Source organism: Cotesia glomerata, linkage group LG5 (assembly GCF_020080835.1).
Source record: "Cotesia glomerata isolate CgM1 linkage group LG5, MPM_Cglom_v2.3, whole genome shotgun sequence".
Taxonomy (NCBI): Eukaryota; Metazoa; Arthropoda; class Insecta; order Hymenoptera; family Braconidae; genus Cotesia; species Cotesia glomerata.
This window is the reverse complement of record NC_058162.1, coordinates 17,325,391-17,352,202: the sequence shown is the minus strand read 5'-3', so window position 1 is coordinate 17,352,202 and position 26,812 is coordinate 17,325,391. Positions and strand designations below refer to the sequence as shown.

General features: G+C 37.4%; 2 protein-coding genes across 2 annotated transcripts in view; both read right to left on the bottom strand.

Annotated features, from left to right (window-relative positions):
• Positions 1-11,410, bottom strand: part of LOC123266357 (protocadherin Fat 4-like) — a 261,115-nt gene extending 249,705 nt beyond the window's left edge. The window contains exons 1-2 of the mRNA XM_044730596.1: positions 11,189-11,410; positions 10,501-10,632 (exon numbers count right to left, since the gene is read on the bottom strand). Coding sequence (XP_044586531.1) covers positions 10,501-10,632; positions 11,189-11,269 — 213 coding nt within the window. The 5' untranslated portion in view covers positions 11,270-11,410. The remainder of the gene's footprint in view (positions 1-10,500; positions 10,633-11,188) is intronic.
• A 3,019-nt stretch (positions 11,411-14,429) lies between these two features.
• LOC123266077 lies at positions 14,430-21,886 on the bottom strand. Its single transcript, XM_044730111.1, has 4 exons — positions 21,811-21,886; positions 19,577-20,959; positions 17,374-19,456; positions 14,430-16,356 (listed from the first exon to the last, which is right to left on the bottom strand). Exons 1-4 carry the CDS (start codon positions 21,884-21,886, stop codon positions 14,430-14,432), a joined length of 5,469 nt encoding a protein of 1,822 aa, XP_044586046.1.
• Between the last annotated feature and the right edge of the window lie 4,926 nt (positions 21,887-26,812).

Sequence of the window (26,812 nt, the reverse complement as noted above, 5' to 3'; positions counted from 1 at the left end):
ATCTTACATACTATTTAAAATTTTATTTTTCTCTTATTAATTAAACTAATTTTTGTTCTTATTCCTACTTAACTTGCTATCTTATTTCTAAATAAGACTACTTATCAGACAGGAGAGAGGGCATAAGGATTTTTTCAAAAAAAAAAAAAAAAAAAGAAGAAAAAAAAATTTGTAAGGGGGAAAAATTTTTTTATTTTTTTTAAGAAAATTTTTTATAGAAAAAAAAGAGAGGAAAAGAAAAACAAAATTTTTTTTGTATAATTATATTTACGGCACCCAGCCGTCCGATGACATCCGATACGTCTAGCCTGTAACAAAAAAAAAAAAAATTTTTAAGATAAAATAATCTCTTAATAAGAAATGAAACAATCGGAATGCTTCCAAAGAAATCATTCCAGAAACAAAAAGGAAACGCCTCACTAGTGTGACTTACCTTACGCCATGGTGACCAAACCGTTAAGGATCGCCTCCATGAGAGCGATCCTCAACTGCTCCAGGTCCCCGCTGTTTGGAGAAATTACCTCCTCCAAGGCCCAAGGGTCCTCTACAATCTCCGGGCCCTGCAAACAGAAATAGGTCACGGCCCCCAGGACCTCCGGAGGAAGGTCCCCAAACAAAATTTCCATCCTGGCCGCCACGAGCAACCCTTCGTGAGGGTTGATCGGGCGCGCCAAGAAGCCCAACAGGCGGATACCTTTCCTTAAGTCCTGAAATATAAAAATTCTGTTATTTGCATATGCCTTTTTATGAATATTCTTTTTCCTTTCAAAAAAAAATTTTTTTTCTGTTTGTTTGTATATATATATATATATATATATATATATGCATATATATATATATATATATATATATATATCTATATATATATATATATATATATATATATATGTATATACATTTATTATATTCATAAATCCACTTACCTTCTCTCCATAAATGGCAAGAACCATCTGGAACCAAGTTCCATAGCCTTCAAAATTACGCTGGATGGTGTACATTCTTCTTCCTTAGCTCACAACTGAGACAATACTGACATTCGATACGGCTTCACGAAATCGAGAGGCGAGAAAAATTAGCCATCAGTAAGCATACAGCACAGCGCGAGATTAAAATAATAAATTTAAATTTAAATATTGGCGTCAGATGACTCCTCCTGTTACTATTTTTATTATGTTAAGATATATTAAGTTAAACAAAATAAAATTTGTAAGTGGCTCTCGCTTATGGGGAAGGTGGCCATAGGAAAACCGATAAGCTATATACTAGCTTCTCGCTTTTCCGGGGGAATGTTATGTCCACCCTCATTTTTTTTCTTTCTTTAAATTTAAATCACCCGCGCAGATGGAAGACTTCTCCATGCGTGAAAGCCACAATAAAATAGAAGCTACGCGACTGCTGGTTAACTAGCGGGGACTTCTGCAACCTCAGCACCGCGAGTATTTAAAAAGGCGACCAACAGCTAACGCCTGGTCTTAGTTGGTTAATTCGACTTCCGCGTTTAACTGACGGGCCCGTGCCTTGTAGAGTCCTACGCTTTAATTTGCTCCGCACTTAAAGGAAGTTTGGACGCGGTTTAACTGGCAGGCCACGTATTAGTTGTTAATATTGTCCACGAGTCGGGATTCTCAAAGTTCTAATTTGCCCTGCACTTAGGCGAGAGCTCGATCAGTATATAAAATTTAGAGAGTCAAAATCTCAAAGTCTTAATTTGCCCTGCACTTAGGCGAGATTTTGATCAATAAGAAAATCTAGAGAACCAGATTCTCAAAGTTCTAATTTGCCCTGCACTTAGGCGAGAGTTCGGTCAATAAGTAACTTAAGATCTTTTAAAGCTAAATTTGCGCACTTTACCCTACGGGGGACTGGAGGACGTTAGCTCAAATTCAAATAAGATTCATTATAATAATTTCGATTAAATAAAATTTGTGAAAGTGTAAAAGTTTTGGTGTTTATTAAAATAAATCTTAAAAAGAAGTGAAATCTGTTTTAAATAAATTCATTTCATAAAAATAAGAAGCCCTTAAAATAAGCAGCCCAAATCCATCCACATCCATCCGCTGCAAGGACCAACTGGAGGGCCCATTCAAGGAAAAGGCGCTAACAGCAGCCCCGGGATCACGGATCCGGTAATCAGTAATAATCCTGCAAGTAGTAAGTACATCTATACTCAATAAAAATCCGTGCTCAGTCTCAAACGAAGGCGTGGTAAATTCGTCCGTCGAAAACGTCCCACATAAATAATTAAACAACGGAATTAAAACCTCCGTTGCGTATTCTTTAAATCGTTAGTCCAAACCTCCACCGTTTACGCTACCACTTAAACGCCTTTGGACATAACATAGCGGAGCTTTTCCCCAAACACCCACCGTGAGAGAAGAAACACTACGCTAAAAACAGCGTAGGAACACCCTTCACAACTAAGGAACTACAAGACGCGGCCAAGTCACTCAAAACAGGAAAGGCACCTGGACCTGATGGTATCCCGGCAGCGGTGATCAAGATTGTAGCCCTGGAATACCCAGACATACTCCTGAACACCTACAACGCATGCTTGGCAACTGGCACGTTTCCCGCGGTCTGGAAGCGGCAGAGATTGGTTCTCTTAGACAAAGGAAAAGGAACCCCCGTAACACCTTCGTCGTTTAGACCGCTCTGCATGCTATACATTGCTGGAAAACTGCTCGAGAAGCTCATACAAGGGAGACTTCGCAACGACATCGACCGTGCTGGAAGTTTTGCCTCGCGATCGAGAAAGTTATAAAGACAGCAACACAAGCATGGTCTGGTAGCCTCAAAGCTCGTGAAGTATGTCTAAAAACGCATTTAACAGTGCAAATTGGAGAGACATTTTAGATGCTCTCGAGCACAAGTTTTGACGCGGACCCAGAGAATCTGGCACTAGTCGACAACTACCTGTACGAAAGAAAGCTAATAGTGGAAACTACGGAAGGCCCACAAGAATACGCCATAACGGCTGGCGTACCGCAAGGCTCAATAATGGGGCCTGATCTATGGAACGTGGACTACGACAAGCTTCTTGAAATCTCGTCACCAAAGCAAGTAGAGCTAACGGGCTTTACAGACGACGTTGCGGCCACGATAATAGTAGACAGCGTAGAAGAGGCCGAATTACTGGTCCGGGAAAGCATTGACGTCGTCGAGACTTGGCTTGATAAACACCACCTGAAACTCGCCAAGCATAAAAACGGAGATGGTTGTTCTGACACATTAAAAATGGTTCCCAAAACCATTCGCTGTAGACATGGAAGGAACAACACTGACGTCAATAAGGGCCCTGCGCTATCTAGGGGTAATGATAGACGAGAAACTATCTTTCCGCGAACAACTTGACAGTTCATGAAGAAAGCCAGCAAGCCGGTGTCTAGCCTAGCAAGAATCATGACGAAAAATACCGACGAAAAATAGCGGCAGTGCAGCGGCGAGGCGCTCTCAGGGTTTCCTGTGCCTATCGAACGGTTTCCGAGGCGGCTATATTGGTCATTGCGGGAGCTGCACCCATCGACCTATTCGCGTTTGAGAGAGCGAAACTCTATGACGCTGAAAACAGTGACGAAAACATGAAGGACGCAAGAACGAGGATAAAGGCGGAAACGCAACAAGAGTGGCAGGACCGATGGACATCGGGAGATACGGGCAGATGGACGGCACGCCTGATCCCAAACGTCAACGTCTGGCTTTCTCGAAAATACGGAGAAACGGACTTTTTCTTGACTCATCTATTGACGGGACATGGGTAGTTCAATGCCTATCTTTTTAAGATGGGACTGCACAGCACACCCACGTGCAAATACTGCCCAGACAAAATTGACAACGTCGAGCACACGTTCTTTGAGTGTGACCGGTAAAAGGACTACAAAAGCAGTACTGATGAAACTATTGGCACCACGCTCTCCCCTGAGAGCTTAGTAACCTGCATGATCAAAAAATAAGATAACTGGTCAGCTGTCGCAGCCTATGCGCAGCGTCTTGTAAAGGAAAAAAATCGCAGAAAGAGACTAGTAACTAGGAGCAACCGTCGTGAGACGCAACACGGACTGGATTGAAGTAATGCTAACGTGGTCCCGATCCAGTCTTCCCCGTAACATCTATGGGGAAAGAGAGAGGAGGATGTTTAGTCGGTATTTTTGTCAATAATATTGACTTCTGAGTCCGACATACCCAGGACAAACATCTCGTCCTGGTATACGTAAATGTATTTGACCTCCTCTATAAAAAAAAAAAAAAAAAAAAAAAACACGCACACACACACACACACACTCACACACACACACCCACACATACACACACGCCCACACATACACACACGCACACACACACACACCCAGACATACACACACGCCCACACATACACACACGCACACACTCACACCCACACGAGAAGTTAAAAAGAAAGAAACCTTGGGGCACCAGACACCACCTCATTGCATTAAGTTGCCTTGCTCCAGCAACTGGGGCACTTTTGGAGTGGACAAAATATATTCCTAGGTTCCCGTGGGATCAATGTGCGAAATATTTTCTCAAAAACAATCAAAGAAGAGGTCCAAACGGACGCAGAGCAGATGACGAGCAATGTCTCTTCAGGAACTGGTTGCCAAATTGTTTCTTTCTCTACCAGCTGAGAAAGAATTGACTCCATGCCTAACGGTACTCGTTGCCAAGCACCGATGAAGTAACTCGGCATAAAAATTAACGAGTTGCTTAATTATATCACGGACAGGTCAAATGTCCACGGCGAAATCAGAATACTAGCTAGGTCCATCGAAACATCATACGGTTAAGCTTTAAAGGGTTACATGGATGTCCTAAAGAAAACACCAATCAGGACAGTGTCGTCCACACAAACGTTTTCCTGAATGTCCTCACAATACAAGGCACCGGTTACTCCAAGATCATTACAGAAGCAGAACAACATAACGGTGTGCCGTTAGCTGACCCCCGGAATTTAATACCAACACAACTAATACCTGTAATTTGATCCAAGCCTCAATTGATCCCACCGACAACTGATCCCTAAAATGATGGTTTTAATATGACCCCACTGTGAGGTTCAGCAAGGTTCGTGGCAAAACCTCAGAGAAGCCCCTACTTGAAAAGAAATAAATCTTTATTTTATTCTACATCTGTTATTCCCATTAATTTTAATCGTGTCTTTGTATGTTTTTTTACTGTAGCTCAATGTTTTCTGGGGAATGTTATAGTGGAATTTAAAGCAATTAGTCATGGTATTTGAAGAAAAAGATCAAGAAAATGATGAAGATGATGAAGCTGGTTAACTCTCAAACTCCATCCGACTTCCAATACTAGCCGCAAGTCGTAAACAACGGTGTTGAAAACGATGAAAGCCATTACCACTTCTTGTGACGCTCCCATGCTGCATGAAAAACCGGGACATGTACAGGCTGGTATATTGGTGAACTTCAGAAATCGCGGCACTTCGAAAGAGATTTCTTGAACTTCTACGCTGAGCACAGAAAGCTGCAAAATGCACCCTCGATCGTTTCGTAGTTAAACGAGTGCAAAAAGGCCAAAAAAGAGCTGAATCGTACCATCAAGACAACCCAAGTGTTGAAAGAACACTTTGATAAGAAATCTACCACGACCTTGACCAGAATATTTCGGGCAAAACCTACCAAGTAATCGACAGAATCCTTGATAACGCCTTACCAGAAGTGCCAAAAAATCCGGCCATCATAAACAGTATTGTAGCGGAGCTGTTTTCCAAACACCCAAAGAGCTACAAAATGCGGCTGGAACCCTACAAACTCGGAAAATCACCTGACGCCGACGGTATCCCAACGTCGGTTATCAAGATTGTAGCCCAGAAATCCCCGCATCTACTGCTGATAGCATACAATGCATGCCGTACAACTGGCGCATTTGCTACCATCTGAAAGTAGCCAAGACTGGTCCTACTGGATAAAGAGAAGGGGAGTCTTCAAGCACCTTCCTCGTTCAAATCACTTTGCATGCTGGACATAGCCGGAAAACTGCTTGAAAAGCTAATACAAACAAGGCTTCGAAACGAAATCGACTGCGTTGACGACTTCGCCGAAAGTCAACGGGATTTCTGGAAAGGACAATTTACGATTGGTCCGATCAAGGAGGATCAAATCGAGCTATGTTTGCATTCTCATTACGCTAGATATAAAGAACGCCTTTAACAGCGCAAAATGGGAGGACATCCTGGATCCACTGGAGCACCGGTTCAAGATCAAAAATTCGGGAAATGGTTGACCCTAAAGGCCATCTCTGTAACTTGCCGCTCTAAAGTTGCACGGATGGCCTTCAGGGTCTACTGTTTTTCTAATTTTTTTAATTTTTAAACCGCAATAACTTTTGAATGAATGAACCGATTTTCACGTGTTTAGTGACATTCAACGCAGTTTTTAAAGCCTCATGAAGAACCTTTAAGTTTAAATTGATCAAACAAGGAATTTCGAAGTAATTCCTAAAAAACGATTTTTTCGATTTTTTTCGTTAACAATAACTCACGAACGAATTTACCGATTTCGGCAGGGCTGACGGCAATCGACGTGGTTTTTTGATGTTAAAAGCTGATTACTTTTTGAGATCGATCGGTAAAGCCGTTTAAAAGTTATTCCAAAAAAACCACATTTAAAAAAAATTTTTTTTTTCAATTTCTTTGAGATTTCTCAAAATCGAATAGTTTGAATCGGCCAAAATTATAGTCAAAATCTAAGTTCGGTCAAGCCCTTTCGAATGGTGCCAACCGCGATCAACACACACACACACACACACACACACACACACACACACACACACACACACACACATATGTACGGACATCATCGCGGAAACATTCGGAGAAGCTTCCTAGGACCTCAAAACGTCAACATCCGTTAAAAACTCGATTTTCGAAAAATGGGGTAAAATCAATAACTTCCCAACTTTTGAAAATTTTCAATTTTCTTAGCGGGAAATTAAAAAGAAGAACTTGCCATAGTCGACGACTATTTCGACACAAGAACGCTTATCCTAAAAGTCCCAGACGGTACACAAGAGTATCCAATGACAGCAGGCGTACTACAGAGTTCAGTTATGGGCTCCAACCTATGGATCGCAAATTATGACAAGCTGCCGAAGATCCTCCTCCCGAAACACGTACAGCTAACGGGCTTCGTTAATGATATTGCGGCCACAGTAGTGGCAGACAGCGGAGAGGAGGCAGATCTTTTAGTACGGTCGACTAAGAAAGCTGTAAGAAACTGGCTTGAACAAAATCAGCTAAAACTGACTAAACACAAAACGGAGATAGTTGTACTGAGACGCCAGAAATGATTTTCAAAACCTTTCCAGGTGGATATTCGCGGGACTACATTGATTTCAACAAAAGCACTGCATTACCTGAGTGTGATGATTGACGAGAAGCTGTTCATTTGCAAACATCTTGAAAAATCATGCATGAAAGCCAGCACGACAGTTTCCAGGCTATTGAGAATCTTGACAAACACAGTGAGCCCACAAACCAAAAAGAGAAGAGTTCTTGTCAAGAGCAGAAGTGTGGGCGGATGTTTTACGGCAGAAGACTTATCAGCGGAAAATAGCAGCAGTACAATGGCGAGGAGGTCTCAGAGTGAATTGCGCCTATTGCACTGTTTCCGGAGCTGCTGTACTTGTTATAGTAGGGGCTGCGCCTATCAACCTACTAGCATTCAAAAGGATGAAACTTTATGACCTAGTAAAGACTAGTGGCAACAACACGAAAGCAGCCAGAGCAAAAGTAAAAGCAGAAACACTGGAAGAATAGGAAGACCTGCGACAAGGATAGATGGACTGCTTGCCTCATCCCGTACATCAGAACCTGGCTCACCCAAAATTACGGGGAGATGGACTTCTTCTTGATCCAGCTGCTGACGAGCCATGGCTCTTTCAACACACATCTACGCAAATTGAACCGTCACCACACTCTGATGTGCGATCGACGTGATTTTTTGGGCTTTGACAATTATTTTATTTCATCAAAAACAATTCAAAAAGAAATGTCGAAGTTATGTGATAAAAACACTTTTTTCGAAATTTATCGTTTTCGATAACTCTTGAACGAATCAACCGATTTTGACGGGACTGACGGCAATCGACGTGGTTTTTCAAACTTATGATCGGAATAGTTTGTGGAATTGATCGGTGGAGCGGTTTAGAAGTTATTCCAACAAAACGATTTTTTTTTAATTTTGTTTTTGAAATTTCTCAAAATCTAACGAAACGAATCGATTCAAATTTTCACGAAATTTAATAGCAATGATACTTTTTAGATCGTCACCTATTTCAATCCGATCATCCGAGCCGTTCAAGAGTTATGAGGTTTACATACACGCACGCACGCACACACACACACACACACACACACACACACACACACACACATGCGCATACAGCCGCACGGACTCCATCGCGGGAAAAGTTAGGGAAGCTTTCTGTAACCTTGAAACTCGAGATCTGATGAAAACTCGATTTTCGCAATACGGGGTAAAACTAATAACTTCTCGATTTTTGAAAATTTTCAATTTTCTGAGCGGGAAGTTAAAAACAGGGTAAAGCCAATAACTTCCCGATTTTTAAAAATTTTCTATTTTCTTAGCGGGAAATTAAAAATATTTTTACTGGACTACGGTTACGGCCACACTGGGGTAACTAGTTACTCCAGGTCGAGAAAACGAATGCTCGAAAGCCTTTATGCATTTCTTTGGCTTACTATATAGTGAAGTCATATCTCACATAAGTCTGTTACCGGTAGATGCCGTTTTTTATATTTATTTGAAATGTTTAAGACCTTTCATTCCACTTTTTTCAAACCTGGGGTAAATAGTCACCCCATGTGGCCGTCAAGGGTTAATGGAAAAAATCCCAGAAAGGGACCAGTAAAGCAGCAGAGAACTGATGTTTCACTGCTAATTTAGGGTAACAGATCTTTTAAAATTTAATAAGAACGTGAGTCGAGTAAAAATTATGAGAGGAGCTATACGAGAGGGCAAACGAAGGTTTTTTCCGTGCACGAGTTTTCCAGCAGTAACTGAGACGAGAGAAATAGACCTCCGAGGGACCAATCAACAACAGGAGTCTAGGTAGCAAGGTCAGGTCTTATTAATTTTCTCGGGTTACGAGCGGTCAGCTAAAGACCAAGTTGGCTTAAGGTCGTCGCCATTTCGTACTTGGTCACAATCACTAGATTAAGACTAAATCGCTAATTAATAATACTATGAATAATTTTAGATTATTAATTCAAAGCCATTGATAAAATTGGTCTCGGATAATTAAGTATTGAATAAATTAGCTTAAGCCATCGTAAGAATAAATACAGTAAATATTTTAGTAAATTGTTTAATTAAATTGTTCAAGACAAAATTAACTTGAATTCAGAAATTAATTAAAGTGTAAAAATTATAATGATAATTATCACAAAAGTTCACGACCTTGAGAGAGTCGGACATCTTGTTACGCGCCAAAACTTAGAGTGAAGAATCTCAAGGTCGAAGATAAAACTCTCAGTTTACAAACTAAATTTAATAAATTAAATCAAAATAATTTGAACAAAATTAAATTTACTTCATCATCAGAATCAATTTAACAAACTATTCATAGTAAAGTAAGTTAAATTAATTTATAAAATCCCGGAAGCAACTAATATTATGTCGGTCGATTATTAAAATTTTTTTCGTCATATTTTTTATCAATTAATTCAAGATATAATGACCTCTTGTATTAAATATTTATTGTTGTATTATTAAGACCACGGCAGTAAATTAGGGTTTAGGATATATTAATTAGTTTACAAGATTGGAAAAATTAGTATGTTACGTTTGGAAATATAAAATAGTGTGAGTGCGAGTGAGTAAGTGCTGCCTAGGGATTCATGGTATCCTCCTCTGTTTTCTAGGCAGTCACTTAAAAACCTTTGCATAGTCACTCACGTTGGGGTGCAATAGAGATTAAGTTATAAACCGCGATATAAACGCACATTAAGAGGGTATCGTCCGGAATAGTTCTTTGAATAGTCCGGGAACAGTCGGAAATAAGGTCTAGCGATAAGTCAATTATTGTATAAGAGAGATTATTATTGTAATGGGTTGGTTAAGTAAAACATGTTGGAAAACGATTTTCTCTGTAAATAATTTTGTAATTTCTCTGGCATTCTCTCTCGATCCAGTTGATTTCTTTCTTGCTCGAGCCCGGTTCTAGAAACTGAGAAAAAAATTTGAGTGGCGCCCTTTATAAATAATAAGAGCGATCAAGTATAAACAATTTTTCGTTTCAACTGGGCCAAACCCGGTTTGCTAGCTTGCCCCAGAGCTATACAGTACTAGACCGAACCGGAGTCGTGTGGGCCCATTTGATCTTTTATGGAGACTATTGGTTTCGTATAGTAAAATGAAATAAGCCTCTTACACAATTAGCCACCTGAAGCAATCAATAACATTTCTATCTATTCTTAGCTGCTAGACATACCTATTAATGACTTACCTCACTCAATGCAATTTTTTTTCCAGCGATTGGAAATTTGATAACCGGAATGTTATAGTTGTAGTCAGTTACTTGTAAATAGTAGGTTTTCGTATCATTTAAAGGACCTGGATTCGTTCCGAGATCTTGAGCCTGAAAAATCAATAAGTATCATTTAGTTTGAAATTAAACAATCACATTCGTTTTTGTAGTTAAATTACTATTCAGTAATTTTTTTCCGATTGAATTCTTCTGATATTTTTAATAGTTATTGAACTAAATAAATTAAAAACTAGTAAATTAATTGATGTTTCTATTAATTAATTATCTGTTTTTTTTAGTTCACAGCTCGTTAACTTACGTCATGTAATAAAGTTCATACGGAAAACATTTCTCAATTTAAGAACTAAAATCAACTTCAATAGAATATATTGATGGTTGATATTGTAGAATTAATGAAAACACACATACACACTCACATATACACATACGCGCATGCAGCGAGGAATAGTAAAATCCTTATGAAATTAGTCAGAATGACTTTCTAAGACCTCAAAACGCAGAAATCCCATGAGAACTCAGTTTTCGAAAACTGAAGTGAAACCCATAATTTCCCGATTTCTTGAAAATCATTGATTCTCACAGCTATTCGTTAATATTTACAGTGACGCAAGCTCTAGAAATTAATATATCTAAAAACAAAACTTACGTAAATCGTAACTGCCCAGGTTCCGTAGCATCTGTTCAAATTTCGGTCTGTTAATATTCGCGCTTCTTTGAAATTCTCCATAATTAATTTAAAGGGATTTTTACAAGATTCTACGTAATGATAATCAGCATTTATCAAAGAATTATTAAGGATTTTATAAATTACTTTAGTATTATTTGTATCTGGATCATCATAATCTTCAGCTGTAATTATGATAATTGATGTGTTCTGAAACAACAACATAGTAAAACATTAAATTATAGACAGTCATTTCACCGCTTAAAAATTGTGGAAGATGATAAAAAAGATTTTTTTACTGATAAAAGCGTCAGTTTAAAAATATTGCCTAAAGCCTCGAATATTTTCATGTTTCTTTGAGTGTATAGTACAATTTCGAGGTTCTAGGTCAAAAAATCCCATAAAATATAACCCAAGCAAAAATAACCCACACAAAAATATCCCAAACAAAATAATCCCAAGACAAATATATCCCCCACACATAAATTTCCCTTGATAAAATATCCCACAACACAAATATCCCAAACATCTCAATATCACCCTGGCGGATTCGTGGTCACGATAAAATGATCGTGAAACGACGGTGAATGTACCGTGAATTCACAGTGTCGATAAATGATCGTCGAATGACCGTCACTTGACTATCGAACGGCCATCGTTTGACAGTGAACGACGAGTATCATTGTGAAAGTTTTTCACTGTTACTTTATGATTTTTATTCTATATAGTTATCATACTTCACTCTTCGAAAAACCAAATTTTTAGTTGACTTCGATTTTTTATCTGAGTAAAAATCGTAGATCATCGATCGATCGTCTGTCATTTAACAGTCATTCGAAAACATATAAATTGTCAAAAAACCGTAACTCGGTGGTGGATGCACAGTAGTCTGTAAGTGAAACGACTGTGAAACGAGCGTATAATGTCGGTAAGTCAGGAACAAGTGTTGTATTTTTTTCATAGTCTTAAATGAAAAACCATAATAATTTTTGTTTATGAAAAATATAATAATATTGTTTTTTTTTTTTTTTTTTTTAATCGGGAGATATTTTATTCAACAATTAATTAATTAATGAATTATAATTTATTTTCAACTTAACTTTAAATATTTTCTGCATGTCTAATATTTTCACCGTAATTCCAAAATTCGAATCCATTATTAAAGATTTGAGTTTTTTTTTTTTTTTTTTAGAGACGAAAACTTTAATTTCAAAATTACGGAAAAATTGTTTGTTATCAAGAAAAATTATTATGAGATATTTTTTTTTAACAATTAAATTTTTAACAATTTCTTTTTCAGATCTTTTTTTATACAGTTAATAATTTCACCGTAATTTCGAAATCAAGATTTTCGTAATCATCAAAAATTTGAATCATTTATTACGATTATTATTTTGAAGTCATGGAAAAAATATAAATTTATTTAAGCTATTTTTATCTGTACAATGAGAAAAAATGACTTGGTTTTGACACTTTATGAGGTGACTGATTTAATCGTTTCGAACAGTGTCTCAGATAACCGAACTGGAAAAGTCTCGGGCGCGCAACTAGATGAGTTGGGTTCGAGCCCTGGTCTAGATTGTCCGAAATATTTTTTTTTATTTTATTGTCCGTGACAGTAGCGTAAAATTATCGTATTTCAACAGTATATTGAGCGTACAGTGTCGGTCATAACGTCGTAGATTCAGTTGTATATGCACCGCATATATTCGATAAATTTATAGTAGACATCGTTCACAACGGTATCCAATGCTGACTGACAAACCGTTCGGTAAGAACGAACTTTATACGGTGAAACGACCGTGAAACAACCGTCAATCGACCGTGCTTTCACCGTGTCGCCGAAACCGCCAGGGCACATAAGATTACTGAAGTAACTTAATATTTCATGTAGATTATTTATTATTATAAACAATTTACATATTACTACATCAAATATTTGTTTTTATAGACCAACACATAAGCTTGTAACCATGTTGCGCCCTTTTATCATGGTTGTTGTGTGTGTTTATTCGATATTAGACCAACACACAAGCTTGTAACCGTGTTGCGCTATTTTATCATGGTTGTTGTGTGTGTGTAAAATAACTTAACATTAAATACTTATTTATACCGGATCTGGGTGTTGAAAAGAAATTATAAACACTTATTCGTGGTTTTCTCGTTTATTATATAAAATATCACAGTTTAAAATTAGTGAACACTTGACTCTTAATAACTATCATAAATTTAACTTCTTAATTTATTTGAACTATTTAATTAAGTAATACGAGAATTATTATTAAATTAAGTATTTGAAATTACTGTAATTATAATCATAAAGACGAGTTATCAATATGTTGGCACCATACACAAATATCAATTTAAGGTTTTAATAAGAGCGTTGAGTTAATCAATTTTACCAAGATTTGAATACGAGCTCAGATTTAATTAATTGCATGAATTCGTTGATCTATTATTTTATCACAATAAAAATTATTAATGACGCGACAATAGTTAGTACGAGCGATGATACGAGTGAAGAGCACGGAGGAGAGTCAGAACGCGAACTGAAATCAGCAGTCAAAAGAGAGGCTTGAATAAAAGCAAGAGATTATAAAATTATTTGCATACCTGGTGATCAGTGACATCACCTCATCCAGGTATGACAACGACTTGAACTGAAGACAATTTTAATTAATGAGTCATGCAGGTAGTATATTATTAAGACTGAATATTATTTAATCTCTTGTGAATGCTGATTCAAAATGTAAAATAATTTATATAGTATGTAAAGCATGATCCCGAGATACCGGCATAACAACAATCGAGAGGTTACGTTTTTAATTATTATTATTAACCAACATTTATTATTAACCAATTATTATAAAAGACAAGAAGTTGGCACCTGAATTTCCGATGATGGAAAATTATCCTGGATAAGTTGTTGAGTTGTATTGCACAATGATGCACTGAATTAATTTATGTATACTGAGCACGTGTAGCTGGCCACCGCGTGTAGAGTAATTATGCCGGTTGGCGGGTAACCGTCTATTTGCCTTGGGGAGTTGACTATCAGGGTGCGCGTCAATCGCAGCACCACTGATGCAGTAGAGTGCGGATTTACCAAGTGTTCTGGCGCGAACATTTGGTATTTACGCAACATTCCGCCCGCCATCAGGAACAGGGTCGCTGATTCAGTCCTGGAGTGATCCATTTGAACGGTAAGATGATTTGAGATGTCCTAGGCATCTGGCTCTGGAGCAAGTGGCAGGAGTGCAAGCTTGGAGATTGGTCGAGTGAGAGTGGCATTTACTGTTTGAATGGTTACCACTCGAGTCAGGTTGTCCTTTCCAGGGTGCAGGGCAATTACTTTGGCTAATGGCCAATGTGTTGGAGGAGTTCGTTCATCCGTGTGCAGAACTAGTGAGCCGAGTTGAATGTCGTGGCGAGCCTGGTGCCACTTGGTACGAGCCAACTGACGTTGGATATAGCTGTTGGACCAGTGTCTCCAAAACTGTTGAACACGTTGTTGAATGAACTGCCATCTGGATAGCCTTGAGACATCCGTGTCCATGAGTGAGGGTTCAAGGATGGCGTTGAGTGGTCTCCCGATAAGAAAATGACCTGGAGTGAGTGATGATAGATCCTGAGGGTCATCTGATAGGGCCTCCATGGGTCGTGAGTTGAGAATCGCCTCCACTTGCGTCAAAAGAGTCGTAAATTCCTCAAACGTGAATGATGATTCTCCAATGGTTCGAGTTAGGTGATGTTTCATTGATTTCACAGCTGCCTCCCACTTTCCAACCATGTGAGGGGCTGCTGGTGGATTGAACTGCCATGTAATCTGGTGTACTGTGGCCCAATCGAGTAGATCTCTTGATTCCTGAGTTTTTTGGACGAAGAGTCGTTTGATTTCCGAGTATGCGCCTTGAAAGGTTGTCCCACAGTCGCTGTAGAGTGATATACAGACACCTCGACGGTGGATGAAGCGTCTGAGAGCTGCAATGAATCCTGATGATGAATAGTCACTGACTAGATCCAGGTGGACTGCTGAAGTAGTTAAGCAAACAAACACACAGATCCAGCCTTTGTACACCTTTGATCCTCTTCCTTTCCAAGATTTGATTGATACTGGACCAGCGTAATCAACTCCTGTATGTGAGAAAGGTGGAGATGGAGTGACACGTTGAGCTGGTAACTGTCCCATTAATTGTTGAGCTCGAACACCTCGATGTCGAGCACAGACGAGACACTTGAGAATGTGTGAGCGTACAGGTTGACGTCCACCGATGATCCAGTATCGCTGTCGAATATATGCTAGCGTAATTTGAGTTCCACCGTGCATGGTACGCTGATGAGCGTCAGAGATGATGAGCCGAGTCAGAGCAGCGTCACGAGGTAAAATTGCAGGGTGCTTTTGCTGATCAGAATCTGGAGCATTCTCCAGTCTCTCTCCTACACGAATGATGCCATCGGTGTCTTGAAAGGCAACCAATAGTGCAAACGGGTGATCCTTGGGCCATGATGCTTGTTTTCCGAGTAGTTGGAGCTCAGAATGAAAGTGAACTCGCTGAGTCTCCTTGATGCAGAATTGAAGTGCGAGGTTGATTTCTTGGGATGAGATTGGACGGACCAATGTTGAATTTGGCTTGTGCTGGACCATGTCGCACACTCTCCAACATATTGCTGTGGCTCTGAGCATACGCAGCAACGGAATTGGGCATTCCATGATCTTCCAAGTTGATTCTAAGGGCTGAGCTGTAACGTAGAATACCTTGATTGGGCGTTCTTCTAGTTGATCATCTGCATCGAGGTGAATTGGGCTGGTTGGCCAGGACGATGAGTCTCTGAGTAACCATGGTGGGCCAGACCACCATAATCGATGATCCTTGAGTTGAACTGTTGTCAAGCCTCGAGTTGCGCAGTCTGCTGGATTGTCTGTGCCAGGAACAAACTTCCAGTGGCCATCTGGAACTAGATCTTGAATAAATGACACCCGATTCCTAACAAAGTCTTTCCAGCGAGACGGATGCGAGTATATCCACGTGAGCGTGATTGACGAGTCGGTCCATAGGTATGTTGGCACTTGAGAATATTCAAGAGTTGTCTGGCAATGCTTGACGAGTTTTGCCAACATGTGAGCAGCTGTGAGTTCCAAGCGTGGAATAGTAATGTTTAACCGCTAGGAAAAGGATCTAGTCACATACTTATAAAAAGAATTGCGCCTTCGGGCTTAATCGTTAAAACTCGGAAATAATCGTATCACGCTATGGCCGTCGCTCATGCGCGCCTTGGTTAGCGGTAGAGAAGCCGGCTCACGTGGTCGGCTGCAACAGTTGTGCTTGGACCTTTGTACTAGTACGACTACTCTGTGCGAATCGATTCTGATATTTCTTACTTACATCTCACATTCATTTAAACATTTAAATTATTCATTAAATATAAATAATTATATTAGCTTCAATTATACTTTAAATTCTCAATTCATTTAAATCAGTTCAATAGTTCAGTGAATTAACATAAATAAAATCAAGTAAATTTATTTAGTGACGCCACGCGGCCATTACGCGCCACCGTTAACAAAGGATTGCATCAGCCACGCGGCTTTAGTCAATCCATAATTGACGCGTGATATTAACAATTAATTACATTAAATTAATTATTGACATTTAATTACGATCTTATTTAATTTAGCTTATAAATAATTAAATTCCAACTTCAAATCATTTGACTCATTTCTACACGAAAAACATCAAACTCAATTGACTAACATTCTGTTATCAATTGAATATTATTAGCTCTCACCTTGAGACAATTGAACATTAATAGATCTCACTCTGAGATAGTTCAAAGTGATTAGATATTACTAGCTCCCACCTTGGGACTTATCTAATTCAAATTATCGATAATTTTCTATCTAAGGCGGCTGAGCTCACCCCTATTGCGTTATTGCAACGTAATTTTACACATTCACACTTACACATACACAATTTACTTGTATAATTTCATCAAGGAGGTTTTTTCCCAGCCTAGCTGGGTTTTCCTCCTTTGGGGACAAATAAATTCTTCTAAATTGTTCCCCAAAAAATCCAAGTATTATGATTTAATTTCCTAATCCCAACTTTATCGTATAATTTAAAACAATTACGGGAATTATCCGCATTAGATAGTTTTCGACAAAACAAGTTAATTGTTTCAACGGTGCCACCTTGGTTTTGGAGCAAAGCAGCGTAACCTTTGCTTCTTGAGAATGATCTGCTGGTAGGACCTTGATGAATACTACTGCCGTCATCGCCAATTGCGATGCGTCGGAGAATCCATGGATTTCTAGAGTGGAAGTCGTGGATGAGTGGATCCATCTGGGAATCTTGATGACGTTGATCATGTTGAGTTGCTTTTTGAATGATAACCACTTATGCCGAAGATCAGCTGACAGTTGAGTGTCCCAGCCGAGTTTCACAAGCCAGAGTTCCTGCATGAACATCTTAGCTTGAATAATGATTGGTGATAGGAATCCCAGTGGATCAAAGATTTGAGCAATCTCTGATAATATTGCACGCTTCGTGCATGGTTGAGTGGTGTACGATGGTAAATGCTTGAATGAAAATTGATCTCTGTGTGAAGACCAGTACATCCCCAAAATCTTGGTGCTGACTTCTGGATCCTCGATTTTGTATTGTGTAATCGCTTCCGCACGATTGAGTTGACGTAGTCTGCGATGATTGCTTGCCCATTTTGCGAGTGGAAAGCCGCCCGCCGTGTAGAGACTTTCAGTGCCATCAGCAACTGCTTGAAGTGATGCGAAGTCGTCTGCGCCGCCGGAGATGTCATCAACATAGCGACCTTTCGTGAGTGGTGTGATTGCTAGTGGGAACCGATGTCCTTCATCTTCTACGAGCTGGAGTAAGGCTCGAACGGCAAGGTATGGAGCTGATTTCGTGCCGTATGTGACGGTGGTGAGCCTAAATGGGATGATGTTTCCTTGCTCGTCGAACCAGAGAATTTGTTGAAGATCTTGATCATCTTCATAGACTTGTATCTGTCGATACATCTTGGTGACGTCGGTGATGAAGATGAATCGATGTTTTCTTGATGTAATAAGTACATCGAAGATGTTGACTTGTAATTTCGGCCCAGTATGCATGATATCATTGAGTGAGAGTCCTGAACTGGTTGGTTTTGAGCCATTGAAAACCACACGGATCTTGCTTGTATTGGTGTCTTCCTTCAGTACCCCATGATGAGGTAGGAAGTACTGAGCTGCTGATGATTGTAAAGCTGCAGGTTGCATGTGATTGAGATCTTGATACTCCTTCATAAATTGCATGTAGAGTGTCTTGAGTCTTGAATCATGCTCGAGACGATGCATGAGATGCTGTAAGCAGCGGCGTGCTGCTGTACGTAAGTCTCCTAGTTGATTTGGAGACGATATCAGTGGCAATCTGACGATGTATCTGCCAGAGCTGTCTCGTGAATGAGTATCCTTGAAGTGGGCCTCACAGGCTTCTTCATCGGGTGATAACAAGCGTGAATGATCCAACATGAACTCCTCTTGAAGCCAGAATCTGGATAATAAATCCTGGAGACCCTGTTCACATTGATTGGAGACAGCGTGATGAGCCCTAGGTGGTGGTGGTGAGTTAGCTTGGACTGGACCAAGGATGATCCATCCAAAAATTGTATTTTTTGCGAGCAGTCCAGGTGCCTCGCATCTGATGATTTCTCCAGTGATGACTTGACCATAATAGTTGGCTCCAACGATGACATCAATTGGGCCTGGAGATGCAAAGTCTGGATCGGCGAGTGTAAGATCCGAGAAGTGAGCCACATCGGCACCTATTACGGAAGTGGCTGGTAATTGAGCCGTTAATCCACCTAGGATGTGAACCTGCAACGTGAGCGACTGGTTTGAATGTTGTGAAGCTAGGGTAATGGTCACACATCCCTTGGTATGGCCAGCCTTTGATGATCCGATCCCTAAAATGGTTATATTGGACCGTGTGCGGCGTAAGTGTAATACTTTTGCCAATGTATCTGAAATAAAGGAGATTTCAGAACCGGAATCTAGTAATATGCGAATTGGATGAGTACTTAGCTTAGTCACGACATTGACCTGGCACGTTGCGAGTAACGTTGCAGCATGTTGAGCTGGAGCACAACCAGTTGATGAGTCTGGAACTGATGAATGATGATCTGGATCTGTTGAATCTTGAGTACGGTGATCTTGAAGTTGGGCAACGGTGTTGAACGAGTATGTTGATCCTGGAGCTTGATGATTGTTGTGCGGAAGCACAGTATTTTATTGTTGTTGAGCCGAAGTGGTTGAAGTTGATGTGATTGATCCATCTGGGTGAATCATCGAATGATGATTGCCTTGACAGACTTTACATCTGAACCGAGACTTGCATGTTTCGACTCGGTGGTGTCCAAGGCAGTTTGGACACAGTCTGAATTGATCCACCACTTGGATCCGCTCTTGTGGTGTCATCCTGCCGAATTGATCACACCTGACCACGTAATGGTCTCCCTTGCACAGGTCACATGGGTATTGAGCCACTGGAGTCCTTTTCCCTTCTACCTGAGGCGCTGGACTCACCGTTGAGCCTTGAGTGCTTGAAGTAGCCATGTGGGCGTGTGCTGTGCCCTTGATGGCCTTGGCGGTGGATCTTGAGCTGGAGTGACTTGACCTCTGTTGATCGCCAGGCTTGTTGGTGCTCTCCTCGTACCGTTCTTGAGCTCGAGCGCGTTCAGTCAAGAATTGACGAAGCTGTGAGAGAGATGGGAACTCCACTGATAATCCCAGTGACAATTCCCATGCTTCTCGGGTTGACCGATCCAATTTCGAGATGATAAGTCGAGTTAGCAGATAGCAATCTCCAACACAGAGATTGACTTGTTGAGCGACGAGTGCACTGATCGCTTCATGGGTCTGGTCGATAATTGAGTAGAGCTGCTTGGCCGACTTCGAGGTCAAAGTTGGTAAATTTAATAATTTGTCCAATTGTGCTGAGACGAGTAGACGAGGAACATCGTACCTCTTCTGAATTGCACTCCATGCGCTTGCAAAGTTTTCATTGCACATTGGGGTGCTGGCGATTATTTGAGCCACTACTTCTGTGACAATTGAGGTGAACATGTCCCTAAATTCTGGCCACTTGGCGTAATCACCAGAGAAGTGATTGATGTTCAGTGGAGGCAAGGCCACACGATGAGGAACGCGTGGTGCAACTTGTTGAACTGGAACATCTAGTTGATGAATAAGAGTGCTTAAGACTGTGCGAGCCCCAATGTACGATCTGTATGTTACATCAAAGGTGCCGTCCTTGATGTATGGATGCTTGATGAACTCTTCAGTGGCATTGGAAGCTAGATGATCATGGATCAATGAAAATTGTTGCCATTCTTGGACGAGAATTCCCATGCGAGCCTTGAGTGACGACAGGCTTTCAGCATCTGTGAGTAATGAAGCAGTCGCCTCAATGTCAGAGATGAGCTTCAATCTCGACAATTGTCCACTGACCTTGAGATCGAGTTCACACGCCTTGGTTAAGCGCTTGCGTCCACGTTTCTTTGGATCTTGCGGGTTGAGCAGTGAGTCCTTGGGATTCTCGGCATCAGTGGCGTCGGAGTCGCTGATGTGACCAATGGCGCTATCACTAGGAGCCACAGGTGGGAGCTTGGATCCTGATGACCGATCTGGATGATCGGCGTCCCTGAATGACTTGGAGGTTCCTCTTTGGGAGCATCCGCTGGAGGAGTTGTTGACGAGTCCTTATCGTCACCCATGGTTAATGAATCTGAATATTATTTATTGTATTAGAAATTGAACACAAAACGATACTGATTGTGAGTCTGTGACTATTTTACGCGATTTTCAACACCTGATCCGGCTCGAGGGACCAAAATGTAAAATAATTTATATAGTATGTAAAGCATGATCCCGAGATACCGGCATAACAACAATCGAGAGGTTACGTTTTTAATTATTATTATTAACCACCATTTATTATTAACCAATTATTATAAAAGACAAGAAGTTGGTACCTGAATTTCCGATGATGGAAAATTATTCTGGATAAGTTGTTGAGTTGTATTGCACAATGATGCACTGAATTAATTTATGTATACTGAGCACGTGTAGCTGGCCACCGCGTGTAGAGTAATTATGCCGGTTGGCGGGTAACCGTCTATTTGCCTTGGGGAGTTGACTATCAGGGTGCGCGTCAATTGCAGCACCACTGATGCAGTAGAGTGCAGATTTACTAAGTGTTCTGGCGCGAACATTTGGTATTTACGCAACAGTGTGTTTATTCGATATTAAACCGTTTATTCGATTTTAGATATTTTTGGTAAAGGGATAATTCTGCCATGGGAGATTTTTGTTTTGGGATATTTTGTCGTGGGATATCTTTTTGATGTGATATATTTACTGGGATATTGTTTACTGGGATATTATTTACTGGGATTTTATGAGCGGACACCCAATCTCGATAAGCTAACGTTAAAAAAACATTTAAAAATTCAATTGTCTTTAGAATAAATTTAAAAAAATATAAACGAAAATATATATTTCATATTTTAAACGTATACTCGGCACGAGACACTAACACAGTTAAGATAACCAGTAATACATGTGTTTGATGAAACTCTTAACAAATAAGTTTCTCCAACGTTTGTATAGTGTTGCGGTTGGGTCATAGTCTCGCGTGCATCAGATGTGCTGATCGGATTTTAGTTATCCCGAGTCAAAATTAAAATCTAATTTCAGCCTCCAAATTCTACTCGAGGATAAGGAGGCTGAAATCAGTTTTTTAAATTAACCCAAGCTGTACAGCGAAACCTTAATTTCAGCCTAAACTTGGTATTTTTGTCCGCTTTTACCAAGTTTAGATTGAAATTAGTATTACAGAACCCGAAAATGACCCTCCAAATCCTACAATTCGATCGAGAAGAAGATCCTCATTGGTTCATATGAAATAAGTGAGAGGAAAGAAGGGTAAGGAGAAGGAATTCAAATCTAAATGGCTGCCGAAAGCGGAAAAAATTTAAAATTAAAAAATAATTTTTTTATTTATTGATTATTATTTATAATTCTCATAATTTATAAAATTCGCTATGTGAATTAACAAAAAAATTAGCAATAAAAAAAACATTTGATAAAAATGTTTTTCTTTATTTTATTTTTTGTTGTCTTTTATAATTATTCTTTTTTATTTTGATTTTTACTTTTTTTTTCCGAGTTTTTTAAAGGAGGTGGAGGGAGGGGGGTAAAGTTTCACATCATATTTACATTCATTCACCTTAATTAAGTTTAACGCTTGCCTTATAAATAATTTTATAATAACATCTATCGCTCTAACCGAGATTCGAACACTACACCTGACGCACGCGAGACCACAACCTAACCGCAACGCTATACAAACGTTGGAGAAATTCTAATGTCGGATGTTTCATTAACCAACTGTATAGATCTAAAAAACTGATTTCAGCCTCCCTGCCCTCGAGTAGAATTTGGAGGCTGAAATTAGTTTTTTAACTTTGACTCGGGCGAGCATTAGCTTCACAAATGAAAAGAAGAAGGAGTCTCACACATAATGCGATCATTTTTTAAGTACGAAATGATAAATATCAAAGTCTAAATTTTTAATTATTATACTTTAACATTTTCGACATTCACATAGCGAATATTACTGTTTGAAATAGTATTTTCGCCACGTAAATAATAAATTCTATAGCATTTAAATGATAAATATTATAAAGTGATTATTAAAATCACGATTTTACTGTTTGAAATGATAATTTTTTTCATTTGATCATTACTTATTATAAATTGACTAAAGTAAAAGCCCTAATTATTGACAGGGGTCTAAATATTGACACCCTCAATTATTTTTAAATATATTTAATTATCTGTAATAAGAATAACTATCATATAAATTTTCATTTAATTCTAATTAATCAAAAAATTGAAAAAAATTACTGTCAGTTCAAAATATTAAATATTAATTATTAAAAAAAAAATAAAGTCAGTACCAGTTCATCGAACTAGTTTACGAGCGTCTATTTTCTTAACAACTTTGGTTAGAAAAGCATTTTTTTTTAATTCCGAGTTTAAATTAATTTCTTCGTCTAATTATAATGATCTTTTTTTTTTTTTAATTAACAATATATGAGAAATTTATCAAAATAAATAATCGAAATTAATTGTATCCTTTACAATATTTTAATAATGGGTGTCAATAACTAGTTCATAATTTTTAAGTTGAATCTCATATTGACAGCCAGTCGACAGCGTTATATGACGCCTTTTTTTTACTTTAACCTAAAAAATTTGCTGTAAGAGTTTGAACTCTTCTGATTAAATGAATTATTTTTAAATTAATTTTTACATTTTCAATAGTAGTTAATCATTTATGGAAATTATTATTAATAAACTTTAATAATATTGATTACTTAATAATAAGTTTCGATAAATAAAAATAAGCCGATAATTTGACACATGCTCAGTATAAATGTCATTAATTAGGGCTAAGGTATGTCATTAATTAGATCAATCAGTTTTTTAACCTGTCAATAATTGGTGTATCAGGATAATCTATTTAATTATTTAAAATTAATTAGTAAATATCACTGATTATCATTTAAAAAAAAATTGATTAGTAAAAATATTAATTGAGACATTATTACCACAAATAAAATTCAACGATATTGACATTTGATTGCTTAAAAAAAATGAAATCATAACTTTTTCTCTTATAGTGTCAATAATTGGGGCTTTTACCTTATTATTTATTACAGTTTACTTTTTTCCTTGTAAAAAAAAAAAAGAGTATTGCTACTAACATAATATTTTAACCAAATTTTTAAACTTTAGTTTTTCTCATTCAAAGTCAAAGTGAAACTTTGAAAATTTTATTGAGAGCATAAAGTTAAAAAATTTTAATTCTAAAACTGGGCTTATTTAATGTATTCAACTATAAACTGACGAAATTCTATGTTCCATAAAATCGTAAAATTAACCTACTTATATGGAACGCCGTTTTACTTTTTAAAGCTTAAGATTTTCTACCTAAGGTTTAAATTATAATTAATATTTTTACTGTTTTTAAATTATGTTTGACATAATTTTCATTTGAGATTATTTTTTTGGAATCTATTTTTATTTCACTTTTGATAATGTTAATTCCATCAGCATATAGAAACATAGGGTTTTGGAGCATTTTTCATTTTTTAAGATATTATTTTTTACAATTTTTTTGACATGTTTGTTAGGCAGAAATCAATTTTTATTTGGAATTTTTAGCTGTATGCATATTTTCCGATGTCATACATATGATAGTAAATTTTGCTTACGTTGTTGAGTATAGATAAAAATTTTTAGTCATCTTAGAAATTATGGTATAAGAAAACAAACGCATTTTTATTATTTAATACTAAATATGTTCTATGAAAAATTTTCTGGATTTTATTGAAGCTAAATTTTCACTAAGCTGATAAAATTAATTCAGTCCCTAAAAATATTATATACAAATATTAATCATCATTGAATATGATATAAATTTATTAAACTTAGGTTTCAATTTTATATTGTATCAAAAAAAGTAACTTTGATCATTAAAGTCTCAAAAAAATCACTATTGGATGACAAAATATCCTATTTTCATGTAATTTTTTATCATTTAAATTTTAATTGATTAATTGATATTTCGTTGATAATGATAGTTATGAATTTTGAGATTATGTTTACATGTATATGGAGCATTTTAATATTATTATTCAATAATTCTCTATCTAAATAATTACATACCAGAATTATGATTTATGTTATAAATAACTTGTACAGTTATTTTTTGCAGTAATGTTTTTAGTTCAAATGCTTTCAATTATATTAATAATTTTTATTGATAAGGGCTCCAGAAATTTATAAATTAAAAATTTCACAATAATTAGTGCGATGACGGAAAAAATACTTGATCATTAGAAATTTATGTAAGCAAAACAACAGAATAGTAAATTATGGAAATCAATTGAATTTTATTTAAACTATCAAAAAATATTACATAATAATTTAGTCGATCCGTAAGTTAGCAATTAAAATTATCAATATTGATAATTTCAATTCGAAGTCTGAATTAAAATTATCAATATTGATAATTTTAATTCCAAATTCGAATTAAAATTATCAATATTGATAATTTTAATTCCAAATTCGAATTAAAATTATCAATATTGATAATTTTAATTCGAAGTCTGAATAAAAATTATCAATATTGATAATTTTAATTCAAACTTGAAATTAAAATTATCAATATTGATAATTTTAATTCAAACTTGGAATTAAAATTATCAATATTGATAATTTTAATTCACAGGATGAATTAAAATTATCACTAGATGTTTAAAACATCAGTGCAGCCAATACAAAATCGCGCGATTTTATCGTCTCATTCAAAAGTAGTGTTATTGGTAAATGTAAATTTCAAGACACCACCTCGTGGTTGAAAGCAGTACTACTCAAATCAGGTTATTTATTCTCATGGCGGTGACGTACTTGCCACCTGGCGTTAAAAAATTTAACTACTCAAACCAGGTTTTGGTAATAGGCCTTTTTACACGGTGCCATTTACCAATACTCAGCAAGGTTACTAGATGCGTTATAACGACGACACCTCGTGGATTGGTGGGCTGTTTATTGTCACACAAGATTTGTTTATTAGTTTAAATTTAAAATATATCAATAAATGTATTTTAATAAATGATTCCCTGGTTAATATTGATAACATTTTATCTCAACTAAAATTTGTTGTTCGTTATAAATTAATCAAGAAAAATTGCATATACACTCGCTCGCATTAATGCTGGACCCTCCCCCCTCCGCAAATTTTTTTAACTTTCGGCTAAGAATATTGAAAATTTTCAAAAGTTGGGAGGTTATTGATTTTACCCCGTTTTTCGAAAATCAAGTTTTCAACGGATGTTGACGTTTTGAGGTTCTAGAAAGCCCTCCGAATGTTTTCGCGGTGATGGCCGTATGTACACGGAAAAAATTAAACTGTAATATTCACTCGGATTCCGGTTAGTTTTTATAATTTCAAACAGTAAAGCGGACATCGGGGTGGCAAAAATGTAAATATTACAGAACTTAATGTAGAAAGTATAAAAGCCACAGTTTATAATTTAATATCCAAAATAAGTGATTAGTAGTTTTTACTATAGTAAATAACGACTCTTTCATCTTTAAAAATTACAGTTTCAAACAGTAAAAAATGCCATTTCAATAAATAGTCCATATTATGAAGAGAAAGAGAACTTAGATCAAAGAGAAAGGGGTCTCACTCTGGGAGAATTTAACATTTCAAACAGTAAAAATTATACTTTTAAAATATACATTTTACCAGTCTAAGCAAGTCAATAATTACAGTTTGACTTTTAGCGTTGCGTTTAAAATTTACCATTTTACTTTGTAAATATTGACGTTGCTTGTATTAAAAATTTACTAACTTTATTTTATACTTTTTACATATCATAACATCATTTTTTAGGTACGAAATGATAAATATTAAAGTCTGAATTCTTAATTATTATACTTTAACATTTTAGACATTTACCTAGCGAATATTACTG